We start from the raw sequence: 14,168 nt of genomic DNA, 5'->3' as shown, positions 1-14,168 counted from the left end.
GTGGTGTATTATAATTGGAGCCAAGTTTTCAAACTAACCGAAGTCACGTCATTAGTGGAGTCAACCTAATGTAAATACTTTGGGCTTCATTCCACTGTCCACACACATCGCAGGCCTCACCCACTGCCGAATGTGTATAACAACCGATTATTCTGAACACGCGATGCGTGTATACAATTTTATTATTATTATCGATAGATTAAAGTGAAATTTGACAAATTATGGAGGGACTAAAATGATATTTGAATTTTTGAAATAAAATAAAAATAAAAATGTGTGTTGAAATTTAAAAAAAAGCAAACAACAATGTAATATTAATATCATATAAGAGTAAAGTTGGAAGAAAAAGTTGGTGTTCTTCTTAAGTGATTACTATCATGTCCTCAACTTTAATAACATAGAATAGATAAGAATTATCCACACACATATATGTCTTGGTTTATTTTTATTTAAAAACAGTTTCATTATCCTAATCCAATTGGCTTGATTTTAGAATAGGATTCGTTACAAATTATTTGCAGCATTTTATTTTACATTATCAAATACAAAAAACTGAATGCGAAGGAAATAAACATCAAACAATGCACCAATTGATACAACACCCAATGTAAATGGAAGACCAGCCACGAATGTTGCAAAGGAAAGCCAAAAGCTCTCCCCACGTAGTTTCTCCATGACGCGATTTTCCAGAAGGCGAGGAACCTTATTTCATAAGATTCAACAATTATTGCATTTCTTTATTTGGGTTGCGAGGCTTAAACGAGTGGAGATTTGAACGAATTCACGAAGAAAGTGTCCCAAAATAATCCACATGCACACGCTTTAGGGTAGAATTTTCTTCTTTTGTGCGCGTTATCATTTTCATAACTAACCCGAGCCTATATATGTCCGCCATGGCCATGGACTCTTCTCATATAATTTTAAACACATTCTTAATAGCTATCATTTTATCACCAACACCATTTCTTCTCGTTATTTACTTGCCGGCACGCGAAGTTTTACATCAGTGAACCATGAATCGACACGATCAAAACCATCTTCCTGGTAAGGGTTATATGATCTTTTTCAGTTGATAAATGAATGTCTCATTTGCTCCATCTTCTAAGGTTATTAATATACAGAATTTTCAACAATAATTCGGTGGGCTATTTTCCAAATTGATAAGACTCAATTCTCCATGATCGCACGAAGAAAAATACACATCTTAACAAGATTCAAATATGAACACATTAGTTTTCTTGATAAAAAAAATAACTGCAAGCAGAGTTAGCATCTGATTATACCTTTTTATCCTCGTCTCCAAGCTTCCTATCCTTCCACCGCAACACAGAACAGCGCCTACGTAATGGCTCCTCCACCCATAGGTTATCCTACAAAGGACGACCACAACAAAGAGAGGGTGCCCGTGGAAACCAAGAGCAGAGGAGATGGATTCTTGAAAGGATGGTAAGATCCTCAACCTTTCTATAATATGACCTATTCTTCTAGTCTAGTCAAAATAAACCACCACTTAACTTTGGACCTCTTCTATTCCCGCAGTCTCGCTGGACTTTGCTGCTGCTGCTGTCTGGATGTGTGCTTCTGATGAGACTGCAGATTAACAATGATAGTTTTGTTTCTTTAAATTTTCATACTAGGTTGTAATAAGGATATGGCCGTTTGCTCAAGCCATACAGATTTTTTTATATGTAAATTGGGTTGTACTTTTACTATTTTTTCATAATTATGCATGCTTATGGTTAGTATTTCTCAGATATATGTAAGACATTTGCTTCATTTGAGTCTCCATTTATCATAATAAAGTAAAAAAGAATCAAAGACAACGATAGTGAAAATCTTGTGCACAATTCTCACGCAGATAAATGATAGTCTTCACAACCCCAACTTCACATTGCCACACATTCAGAAAGCAAAAAAATAAGAACTGACCTCAGTTCAGAGGTTCGAGCCTCTAAAATGAATTGATACACATTACTATAACATTCGTCCCCGAGCTTTTTCATAGCACTCTAACCAGCCAAATACTCCTACATCGCAAATTTGTTTAATATATTTCATCTACTTACATTAAACACACACCACAATGTTCCCCTAAACGAGATAGAAGCACACGAGTGAATAAGGAAATACACAACCAGAAGTCCAAACTTTGGTATCCGTACAAAGCAAGGTTATATGCCACATTACATATTTTTGTGTGATATTTCCAAAATTTAGCATTTCTGACTAAACACTCACAGAGGAATATTTGATTATAATTAATTGAGTTTACAAGACAAATTTCAAAAAATTGAAAATCTCATCCAAAAAAAGAAACAGTTCCATAACACTCTGGTCATAACTGTTAGAGCCAAATGAGCCCAAATTTCAGAACAACAAGAACATCAAACCAATTGAAGGAGTCAGAAGAGAAGGAGAAACAGAAATTTTTGGAGCAAAAGTAATGAATCAAATATGTGGCCTTTCATAGTTCCCTAATCGTAGAAGCTGTTAAGCAAAGACTCCATTACTAAAGCTAATGCAACTCGTCAAATAAAACACAAACATATAGCAGTCCACAATTTCACCATTGCAGCTTGCTCGTAACATAAACAGTTCACGCAATATGCATCATTATCATTGGTAAAACTCAATCAGACCGATATCTTCACCAAAATGATCTCATATAATCCACAAATGGAATGTAAAAAGGCTAGGTATATAATCTGATCCCATATCTTTCAGCTCAAAACACGAGCTTCGCGGAAAACCAACGATTCTTCCCAGTCTCGAACCTTTCTTGATCCTTCTTCAAGCGCCTGCAAGCAAGCTACGGGCTGATAAGCAGCCGCGCGAGTAGCTGGAGATGACTCAGCTCTGCGCTCGCACGCACCCTACACGACTGCCCACCAGAAGAAATGGAGTTGCTGACACAGAAGTTCATGTTCACCAGCAATCCACGCACATACAAAGAATGGTGAAGTTCCTGAAGCCGAACAAGGCGGTGATCCTTCTGCAGGGACGGTTTTCTGGTCACAAATCGACTATCGTGCAGAAACCGACCCTACGGTGCCTCGTCGCCGGAATCGCCAAGTACCCTAGCAAGGTCATCCGGAAGGACCCTGTCAAGAAGTCACGCGTCAAGGCCTTCGTCAAGCTCGTAAACTACAATCATATTATGCCCACGCGATACACGCTCGACGTCGATCTTGAAGACATCGTCTTTCCTGATGCGCTCCCCTCTGGTGACAAGAAGGTGACTGCTTGTAAGGAGATCAAGCCCAGGTTCGAGCAGATTTCCTGCATGTGATTTTGGGGATATGTAAATCGATGCTTGTTGGGCCCTCTTGCAATTCAATCAGAAATTATATGGGCCTTTACCAATGGACTTAACTAAATTTAGACCTGCTGAGCATCATTATCTGGATATACAAGTTGACAGTTTGTTTTCTCAATCCAAATTGAGCAACCGGAAATTTAAATGGGCCCTACTTTTTTAGCTGATGGCCCAATCAGGTATTAACTGGATCATTATCCGGATCCATATCCGTTTAATACGTAGAACTAGATAATTTCACGGTGCTCTGTTCAATTCAACCATTAGAAGAAACTTTTTGGTAGCTCTGAGCGTACATGATTTGAGAGCGCTCGCGTTCATTATTCTCAGCCGCAAATGATTGTTTACACCTTGCCGACCCGCCACCGACCCCTCCTATACGCCGGATATCCCAGCTCCGGGGACCATTTTCGGCGAAAATGTGGACCGTCGGCTAAACCCAGAAATCTTTACTTCTCTAATCACCAGTTTTCACACATACCTAGCCCTCAGAAGTTTACTCTTTCTACCATGGCTGTTGGCTCGGTAAGAATTTCTTTTTCTTACAGTTGACAATTCGTTTGTTACTTGAACCGCTACTGTAAGAACGGCCATCGCGTTCGCGTCTGTGTAGGTTGATTCGTAAAAAACAACTGTTTGAAAATTACGGGGAAATGCATAAAAATGAATATTTGAAATACGCACTTAGCTGTTATACATATGGATCATGTGCCCCCTTGTTTTAGGAATCTGGTGTTTTTTAAGTTCTTAGCTCATGTTTTACTGGAAGCATATTTTGATTTCTGTGAGTCAGTCAATGCCTTTAAATCTTAACCTCATTCTTGGTACTTTCTGATGCCTGGCTTAATTCAGATACTTTCTGCACCCTGAATCACTACTTAACTTACATGAATTATTGATAGACTTTATTCCTTGCAGAATGTTAGTGAAGATACCGATTATATGTTTGATGACTTGCTCAAAAAGTATGGCAAGGTGGTCTTCCAAAGCAATGACCAAAAGTCTGCTAGTGCAGAGGTTGATGATGATGCTGAAAGCTTGTCTTGTAAGCTATTTTCATTTCTATGTTGATGCGTGGACGGAGAAAGACTGAGAGTTCTCCCCATTTTGAATCTAACATTGACCAAAAGCTTTAATCCAATGACTTTTGTTCAAACAAGAGGCTTATCTTTCCTTTGATTATTTACCTTTTTTTGCATAACCGATTATCACTAATATATTTCTGTCGTTGATGCAGTTGCTGTTGCTTTAGCTAAAGTTGCAAGTGATGTAAAGGCAGCAGAATTAAGAGTTCTTTTTGTCAAGCCTCTGGTGTATTGGACTCGGTTTTTTATCATTGCCACGGCATTTTCTCGGCCTCAAATCGATGCCATTGGGTGAGACAGCTGATTTTCTTTATGATCTCTGGCAGCTTTAGCATTTCCATTAATCATCACCATTATCAAGTAAGATCTTTTTGTTATCCAGCTCCAAAATGAAAGATTTAGCAGAAACACAATATGGAAGAACAGCAACCGGAGATTCTAAACCCAATTCATGGACATTGCTGGACTTTGGTGAGTGTCTCCTGTGGACTCATAACAATTAGACTGCCTCCGAGTGCCTCTGCCAATGTTTGGAATTGTCTTTGCTGAAAATCTAGTTAGGATCTTCTTTACTAAAAATGATGATTATCCACCATCAGTACATTCGATCTAGAATCTTTACTCGTTCTCTGTTATATGTATTTAGTTATTTATCCTTAGTATTTCCTAATTTTATCATATTTATATTCTCTTGTTTCAGTTTTAAAATTTGATTATGATATGGTTAAATGCAAAATATTGGTGGGCTAACCTGGACCCCACCAGACCCGAATCCAAGTATGTCTGATCAATTTTGTTACCAGACAAGTTATTTTTTGTCAATCCGACCCGTTAGCAGCCCAGGCGAAGTAAAACTGGACCTATTTACTAAATGGGGGCATCATTACACAAGTTGTCTGGCTTAGCCCTATATGTACTTTTGCAGGTGATGTGGTTGTGCATATATTTCTTCCTCAGCAAAGAAATTTCTACAACTTGGAAGAGTTTTATGGCAATGCTACACCGATAGAGCTACCATTTGAAAACCAACGATGTGGTGGTTGAAAATTCAAGCAGATGAACGCATTCTTCAGATCTAATAACTGTGCCTGATAATGCTGCTCTTGTTGAAAGGAGGTTGTGCATACTCTTCAACTGATCCGATGCATCGTCTGGTTTCCGGATCCTTGTGATTGTTTTAGCATTATGCACCGTTGTCTGGAGAAGCATGCACGTGCTTCTTGTATTATCTTGCTTTGATAGGAGGCATTAGGCATTTTGAAAACCAAATGTATCTTTTGGGTTCTGTATTAGATGTAATTTATTTGGAATTGGCAATTTAAACGATCACAAAATCGAAGGAAAAATACTTTTTTCAAAAAAAATAATTGTATATTGTGTTGGTTATGGAACCACAAGTCCATAACCAGCTGCTAGTGATGTAAGTCATGACCGTGTTTAATACAAAACTACATGCATACGTACATACAGAATTTTTTTATCGGTCTAATTCTCAATATTTTATTATTCAAACGAAACATATCGTTATTTACCTTGCACCAGTCCACATCATGTCAAATCGCTTCAACAATCAGAAAACACATTATCCCTATCGAGATGCCTTGTGATACAACGAGGCATGAGCAAAAGAGAAACCAGAAAATCAATAGCGCAATGTTATACTATGTTCTCAAGATTTATGCGTTTACATATATTCTATTCCTGGTGACGAAAAAGCAGCCTCAGCACGAGCATAGAGCTGGTGCCAAGCGGTGTCGGAGTGGTGACCCAATGAGTAGAACAACCAAGTCCTGCAAAACAAATCGACAGAAATGAGAGTTGAAAATTCAGGTGGGATAAAAACCGATCAACCTCGGTGAAAGTGTTACAACATGAGACCTACCGTGTCCGGATAAGCATTTGAATCGCGTAACAGGGCCAATATATAATCATCATAGCAGAAGTAGAACAGGCTTTCAGTGTCTGAATAGTTACGGAAACTGAAACTCCAAAAGGCACTACAGGAAAGCCATTGATGAGGTCATTAGAATCTAAAATCAGGATAGTTTTCATACGTTCAAATTCAAGAAAGTTCACATCGAACTCATTCTCTGTATCCATGTACAAGTTTAACCTGCAGCACCATTCAAAATTTGCATGTTACGTTTACCAAAAATAAGGCATTGCCTCTTTATAAATGGAAAGCAGAAGCAAAGGGAAAATTAAGTATCACAATTTGAATTTCAGAGACAGGAGCGCAGTTTAGAGGAAAACATGCACTCGGAGATGGAAGATAACATAGCATGATCAACAAATTGACAAAATCAAAGTCAGAAGAAGTCACAGGTTATGGAGATGGCATTATGCGTTTCGTTAAGCTTATTTGATACTTCGGACCATCCAGGCTCATAGGTTTCAAGCAACCCAATCTTTGCCTTGTTAGGGAGATCATGCGGATGAACAAATGGAACTCCAAGTGGCCATCCAATCTCCATCCTTATATTTGCACACGGACTCTCAAGTGACTGAATGCGATTTGCACATTCCTTCAAAGTGCAGAATCTCAACTTAATGCCTTTCTTATCAGCAATATCTTGAATTCTCTCTTTTAGGACTCTCTGTGCCTCAAGCCGAAGCCTCTTTGAGGGTGGAAGAGGTTTATCCCTCGAAATATTTTTCTTCCACGCCATAATTGGTTTTGTAGATCCTGTTCCAGTATTTCATCAATCCAAGTAACTGTTACTATAAACTTCATACAGAGAGCAACTAGTACGAGAGGAAAATTTTTATGAAGCAATCTTTGTTATACAAGTGACAGTTTATACCATTTTTCTTAAACTTTGAAATCTAAAGATGCAACGAATGATGAATAAACGATGGTTCTCCCATTAAACTACGGAGATTTTTAAATAGAAGGTCATGGCATCCAATACACCCCTACACACTTTTCCGAGCAGCCCGAAAATGTCGACTAAACCAGATGGAGGGATTTCAGTTTCATTAGTGGGTTCGGTAAAAGTGACCCCAGGTCTAAAATCATAAGTCTCTTGCCACATTTGAGGGTCTGCATGGTAACTAGATGTTTTGCACGATAGGTAGTTGGATAATGGCAGATGAATACCGAACCAGTGATTGGGACAAAGTTGAGACGGACAACTTGTATGCATCCAATGGTAGACCTTCAGACGGAATTAGATCGACAAGTTTTACCCGACCCAATGTTGGCAGGCCGTTGCCTGCCATGGTAGTCTGCAGAGACTCCAATTATACAGGATAGTAAAACAACCAAATTTCTAAATCCCTGCTGCATAGGAAAATAAGCGCGAAGAACGCTGATAAACCACTGAGAAATGAAACGGACCTTCAATAAAGCTTCAAGATGCTGGATTTGAGGTTCTGACAAACTTAAACAAAAATCGAGAAGAATGAAAATAGACAGATGGATCCTGCTATATGGGGGAGAACCTTCGAATCATCGGATGATAGTACCGAGTCGAATTCCCATTAATTTATGGTTTTGCTTCTATTACAAATACGAATTTTCTTGTAGGTTTCGATTTAGTAAAAAAAAATGGGTTTAATTTTCAGGAAAAAAAATTAAATTTTAAAAATCAGTTTATAAGATTTAACCGATATATTGTGAAAATAATTGAAATCGATTTAAATTATTTTTTAAATAAAAAATATTAATTCTAAATTAATCACAGTGAATTTTCTAATTAAATCGGTACCATCCCTGGTTCTGAAAATATTATTTTATTATTTTTATTTTCATTTTTATCAAGTTTTTGCTAATTCTAAATTTTTTGACATTATTACTACTAATATTATTATCAATTTATTTCATATAATTTATAAGTATTTTTATCAATTATCAGCTCACTTCTTTGTTTCTATTATTAAAAGAAATTCGAATAAATCGAGAGAATATGTATAATAAGAATTTCAAATCACAATTTGGAGAAACGAAAGCAGACAAGTGTAAGTGCAATATCTCACATGTGCATAATTGAAAATTGCAACCACCTTAATTATGTCTTTGCTCTTCTTGTGATGCTAGGTTGCATATTACAACATGGGAAACCTGCGGGAAATCACATCTCAGGAAACTGGACACTCGGAACGGACGAAAGGGAGTAAAACGCCACAAGTTTGGAATCATTTTGGTTCGTCCATCCTCCGAACATGCTCGGATTTCCTTCTCTTGGGCTCCTTCTCGCCCAGCTGCAAGGAAAAGCTTATGTCTTCATCTGAAGCATTCTTCAATTCAGAGAGATTTTCAGGTATCATGACCCTGTGTTGTTGATCGTTTTGATGCATTATGGGATCACCATTAAAGCTGGGTATGAACTGATGCTCGAAACTTGGACCTGCATTGAGACCGTCTTCCAAATCAAACGAACCATCCACTGGTGATGAATTTATATCTGGTCCGGCTGCACCAATTTCCAACGGGATGTTCAAACCCAATGGCTTGGATTTGTCTTTTGGAAGAATTATATCTGGAGGCGACGAGTCCCCGGCGTTGGATCCAACCATGGAAGCTGCTCTTTGTTCTTGAACGGCAACTATAGTGATTCCGTGCGTATAAAAGATCAAAATGTCATTTCAAATGAAGCATAAATGTGAGAACATGTGGAAGATATAAAGTAGACCAACCTCGTAGAGATTCGTCAGAAGTGATTAGATCAAGTTCGAGGAAATTGAGCAGGCGCCCAAGATCAACACCGCTAGTCCAGTTCTCCGGAGGCTGGCCAACCTTTAGTTTAAGCCTTCCCCTGTTGGCAGTTCCACCCCATATTATCCCAATAGGCCTCGGATTCTCGCCATTTTCACCTTTTAATATGATTAGACTTCCACTGTCCCCTTCGAGGTCAAATGTTTGTTGGTTCTCACCAACGACAAGAAAATCAGTCAAAAAGCAAATCCCTTTTTCGTCATTGTACTCGAGAGCATATGCCAATACAGTGCCAGTGGTTAAACCAGAACTTCTTCCAACCTTCATAACTTGCTTTCCAACAAGACTGTCAATTGAAGATTGCAAGTCTATGGTTTTCACGTTTCCAATTTCTCCTATCCCTTTCACAGATGTAGTTACGGCGGTCATGTCAAAATCATCAGCGAATGGTATGAATGCTCCGTCCGCTCTCACAAATGTCTCTGCAAGTACAATCAAGTATTATGAAATTGTGCCGCTCCGTCTATCCAGTACTTAGAAAATTGGGAATGTAAACATCTAAGAAGAGAGCAAAAGATAGACACTCCCATTTCCTTACATTTGATACTAGCTACACCGATGTTACTCTGCTATCGATATTTTGTATCTTTTGACCGATAAGAAATTGAGTGGATACAACTAACCTGGATTTATGCCAGCAAATATCCCAAACCAGAGGTCATCCCTAATGAATGAAGTTGCTCTTTCAACTGCACCAAGATAAACACCAGGTCCAAGTGTTGGCGGTAAAGGATGAAACATCTTTTGATTTGGGTAGTCTAAATCAACCGCAACATGACGATTTGTGAGAAAACCAACTTGTCGATTCCCTGTTTGGCTCCTCACAATAGCACCCAAGGTACCATAAGTTTCCTGATTTGCAACCTGCCATTTGTAGAAAAGTAGAGAGCTGTAAGTGGTAAGTAAATGGCTAAACATGAAGAAATATACATGTTCCAAGAATGGGTACTTCCAAAAAGACTCGGAACAGTACGTTGTTTCCAATTTACCTGAGAACCTGATCCAATGCATGGATCACTTCCACGCAGGTCATCAACAATCTCAGTGTACAACTGTTCCTTGGGTGTGGGCTCTGGTGCACCAAAATATGAAAACTCAACCACATCCACATCACACCACACACCTCCTGGACCCTGAAGGTGTGAATGTAATCTCAACATCAATGCAGAATAGTGACAAGTCAGACGGAGAAGCACAGCATATTCAGCAATTCGCTCTATTCCTATACCTCCTATGGAGGTTTGAAGATAACACTTACTGCTTTATGAATACTGATAACAGTGCACATTACGTATGACAATCAATTATATGATAAAACACTGGTATTTCTTAATATCAAGAAATAATATATATATGAAGTAATGTGAACTTTAACGAATAAAAGAATTAAGAGCTAAAATAATAGAATTTAATATTTCATAATTAGATGATGGAGTATTTAAGAAAGTAAAAAAAAATATACCAAATAGATCAAAAGCTAGACAAATCAATAGATTCATCAATGCAAATAGAGAGGAAATATAAGGGGGGGAAGCCATACCAAGGAGACCAAAAATAATCAGTGATTTTCTCTCCCTTATTATATAGGACAGATACATGCACCAAAAGAAGGGACAGTAGTAATAGAAATTTTGAATTAAAATTTATCAATAATTAGCAATATTTCATAAAAATTTCAGGTTTGATCTTCATTTGTATTATATAAAATAAATTTAAAAACTTCAACAGGAAAGGTGAAGGGCAGATGACTACAGCCTGGTCATCTTTGTTATTACCTCCAAAGCAGTTGGTAAGCACTGTATTGGAGTAAGCCATTGCTTGTGAACTTTCCGTGACACAAATACCAGTATGGCAGGTATATCCGTCAAAACACCACGTCGAATCCGAAAACCAATTGCTGTGCCAAGACTGTAACAACGCAAGATTTTGCTGTGAAATGCTCTTATGGTCATGAGCTCAAGCAAGGTATTTGCTCGCTGGCCTTCTGGCAAATGGCCCAGAGTTTCAGGCAAAACCCCTTTCTGTAGGTTAGCAAAGTAATTTGACCTTTCTTCAGCATCATCTTTTATTCGACAGGGCCATGAAAAGTATGCAGCACTATTCTCACAGTGCTGCCCAGCTGATGCATGGGGTTGAAGCGGTGGACTAAATGAAGGCTGGTAAGAATGATTGCAACAGTATTTCTCAAGATCCAAAGATGATTCATCTGATGGTGTTGAGCCTGAGCAATGGGCTCTTGAAATAGGCCTTGAATGTTCCATCGCTTGATTTACTGCAGTGAAAGCATCAACTTCCTGCAAGGAGTGAACATTAAAAGGCTGTTCCAACACTTATGTGTTACAGTAAACTCACCCTACAAAACTTTATGGAGTCAATTTTCTTGGTCATTTTGGGCTGAATATAGACGAGCAAAATACATGAAGATATATTTTCTAACAATAGAGGTAGTGGAACAACGAGATGCGTTTTCTAGGTTAAAATCGTAAGTTCCCAATTGCGAACCAGGGTATACATTCCAGTAAAGAATGCAAGGGGAAAATAATTTCTGGTGTCTTTGCTTCAATTTGTGCAGATCGCATTGAGTTATGCGAGGTACAGTAAATAAAAAGAGATTTGCTTTCTAGGAGCTTATACATTCTTATGTGCAAAGATATTTGAATTTGAAATGTAAGAACATTATACCTTGTTTGGTAACTGCAGAAGCAGCTAAACGGTAGAATATTGGCAAACAGGAAAACCCGAGCTTCCTTTGAATGAAAATTTTTTGAAGACCTCATCGAAACTTAAATGAAATTTGTTTTGCTAATAACCTAGAACGTGTATTGATGCTACAACATTTGATATCCAGCGGTGTTTTACAGCATCTAACAAAGTATCAACATCAAATATTGAAAAAAAATAAAAAAAACGCAAAGTTTGTAACAAGATAAAAGAAGCATGTCAAAATCTTGAAAACTTAAAACAAGTAAACATCAAACTATGGAATACACTGAGAATTGAAGCTGGAGGCAGTCAAGTCATTCCCCATTATCAAATTACAGAGCTTTTTCGTATATCACATCTGAAGGCAGCCAAAAGTCTCATTTTCAAACCTTTTCAGTGACCACAAAATTCAACATAACAATCAGTAGCAATAGTCCACAGAGACATATAGTTTCAGAGTACTTCGTTCTCCAGTTTTTTTCGTTTCGACCAAAAAAAAAAATTAATTAACTGTGAGACGGCACAAGAATAGCAAAGACGCCGGAAACACAAATTAAGATTTCAACAAGAAACAAAAAGAAAGCAAAGAAGCTTCTCTCTTGACTATAGCTACTGCTGTCGCTGCCCACTGGTCCAATTGGATATGAAAGATTAAAACACAACCCACCAATCAAAAACAAATATTTTTGACAAACCCATATTCATAGTTAAGCTAAATCAGACAGTAAACAGAAATAGTTGCAGAAGAAAGACGATTACTCACTGAGGGAAAAAAGAATGAAAATTGGATGCTGTAAACTCACTAACCACACAAGCACGTGTGGAAATCCAGCTTCTGAGGCCTAAACCCCATCAGATATGAGCATTCCTGCACGTACAATTCAATAACGGGCCAAGTTTTGGTTTTCCTGATCTGGAGCTTTTAGTGCGTGTGTGTGCGTGTGTGTGTGGGTGGGTGTGGGTGTGGGGGGGGGGGGGGGGGGGGGGGTTNGCCGACAACACCAAGTGGGACGGTGGTGGGAGGTCACTCGGAACAATTTTTAGTGGGGGATGGCAAAAGTAAATTGCGCACAAATTGTTATGTACATGTAAGGAAAAATGGTGCCCCGAAGACACCCAAAATATACCAAACTCGAGTAACGCTCAAGATTATAAGAAATCAAACGACATATACATCCACCAGTCTCTCTTTTCCTATCTAGAACCCTGACTTGTGTCGCCATATCAGGTCCACGTTAATCCGAATATCATCTGGGTCGAAGTTCGTGTCTTCTCAGCTCCCTTCATGAACCAGCTATGTCGTCGGCCCCAGAATAACCATTACCAAATCGGCCTCAATGCTCAAGTTTATCAACATAACTTATATGTCAATGTTCAGCAATAAGCATCAAATACGTATCATATATAATATAATAAACTAAGTATTTAAAGTTTAAATGTCGATGGATTTTTAATAAAGAAAAAAACTTCATATACACAAATAATATCATCATTTCAGTATCTTTCGCACATGATCACACGTAAATCAATCAAGAAGTTAGCATAACACATACAAGACAGCATAACTAATATAAGCAAAAAACAAACCATTCGTATGTATAACACTACGGATATGATAATATCAGTAAAACAAGCACGAGAAGGAAAAATAAAAGAAAAAACACAGACTAATAATTTTGTTTACATTAAAAGCCCGCGCATCCATCATTGCCGCCACAAAAGGTGGTCGGCTCCGGTTGCAGGCAGTCTTCATCGCAGTAGAAGCGGAGGGAAACGGAAACGAGGAAAAGACAAATTGAGCGAATTCCGAAAATTGGAGCCTCCTCAAACCTCTGTCAGTTACCAGACAACGGCGAGCGGCATCTTAATCTTCACAATCGCCGCAACCGATAATTACAGTTGGCCACCTCCCTCCGCCTCCTGCTCAGATAAGATCAAGTAATTTGTTAAAAACCCTAACTGTGTGTACGCCATTTATACAAACCAAACGAGTTCTTATTACGGGCTGGGCTATGCATAAAATCACTAAATGGGCTACATCTAATTCCTTAATGGTCCAACCATTTTGAATGGCATACTGTTGACCCAATAGGCAAAAGACCGATGATCGTCACAACTCCCTACCTTAAGTACCTGATTATCTCGAGAGTCCCTTGAAATCAAGAAAATGATTCCACGAGTATTCGTCAATGGGAAAATTTTAATAGATTGTTGATTGCAGCTTTTTTTTTTTTGAGGAGTGATTTTTTGAAAATTTATAATTGGTTATCGAATTCGAATCATCCCGAACTTGAAACTTTGATGTCAGATAACGTATAAGTAGTGATGGATTTGTTTGGTTTTACTT

General features: G+C 38.2%; 3 protein-coding genes and 1 long non-coding RNA gene across 7 annotated transcripts; 2 read left to right on the top strand and 2 right to left on the bottom strand.

The window, feature by feature from the left end:
• Nucleotides 1-706: 706 nt before the first annotated feature.
• Nucleotides 707-3,274, top strand: LOC140978104 (uncharacterized). The gene is made up of 4 exons (XR_012175520.1): nt 707-1,044; nt 1,305-1,446; nt 1,540-1,933; nt 2,320-3,274. It is a non-coding gene; the product is annotated as an uncharacterized lncRNA (long non-coding RNA).
• A 282-nt stretch (nt 3,275-3,556) lies between these two features.
• Nucleotides 3,557-5,722, top strand: LOC140978102 (protein Iojap, chloroplastic-like). Its single transcript, XM_073442891.1, has 5 exons — nt 3,557-3,841; nt 4,235-4,361; nt 4,554-4,692; nt 4,784-4,872; nt 5,327-5,722. The coding sequence occupies exons 1-5, from the start codon at nt 3,653-3,655 to the stop codon at nt 5,443-5,445; spliced, it is 663 nt and encodes a 220-aa protein (XP_073298992.1). The 5' UTR covers nt 3,557-3,652; the 3' UTR covers nt 5,446-5,722.
• On the bottom strand, nt 5,326-7,913 carry LOC140978103 (uncharacterized). 2 transcript variants are annotated; one of them, XM_073442894.1, is made up of 4 exons: nt 7,742-7,913; nt 6,725-7,087; nt 6,284-6,398; nt 5,326-6,191 (listed from the first exon to the last, which is right to left on the bottom strand). In XM_073442894.1, exons 2-4 carry the CDS (start codon nt 7,068-7,070, stop codon nt 6,086-6,088), a joined length of 567 nt encoding a protein of 188 aa, XP_073298995.1. In that variant the 5' UTR covers nt 7,071-7,087; nt 7,742-7,913; the 3' UTR covers nt 5,326-6,085. The 2 variants fall into 2 exon arrangements, with proteins under 2 accessions (XP_073298995.1, XP_073298993.1); XM_073442892.1 differs by lacking the exon at nt 7,742-7,913 and having other exon boundaries at nt 6,725-7,267.
• Nucleotides 7,914-8,295: 382 nt separating this feature from the next.
• On the bottom strand, nt 8,296-12,781 carry LOC140978100 (protein NARROW LEAF 1-like). Of its 3 annotated transcripts, none has more exons than XM_073442888.1 (6): nt 12,585-12,781; nt 10,894-11,412; nt 10,108-10,251; nt 9,742-9,982; nt 9,040-9,540; nt 8,296-8,948 (listed from the first exon to the last, which is right to left on the bottom strand). In XM_073442888.1, the coding sequence occupies exons 2-6, from the start codon at nt 11,377-11,379 to the stop codon at nt 8,539-8,541; spliced, it is 1,782 nt and encodes a 593-aa protein (XP_073298989.1). In that variant the 5' UTR covers nt 11,380-11,412; nt 12,585-12,781; the 3' UTR covers nt 8,296-8,538. The 3 variants fall into 3 exon arrangements, with proteins under 3 accessions (XP_073298989.1, XP_073298990.1, XP_073298991.1); XM_073442889.1 differs by having other exon boundaries at nt 12,629-12,781; XM_073442890.1 differs by lacking the exon at nt 12,585-12,781 and adding an exon at nt 11,801-11,982.
• Nucleotides 12,782-14,168: the final 1,387 nt, after the last annotated feature.

The sequence above is a fragment of the Primulina huaijiensis genome, chromosome 6 (assembly GCF_012295235.1).
Source record: "Primulina huaijiensis isolate GDHJ02 chromosome 6, ASM1229523v2, whole genome shotgun sequence".
NCBI lineage: Eukaryota > Viridiplantae > Streptophyta > Magnoliopsida > Lamiales > Gesneriaceae > Primulina > Primulina huaijiensis.
This window is presented reverse-complemented; position numbering and strand designations above follow the sequence as displayed.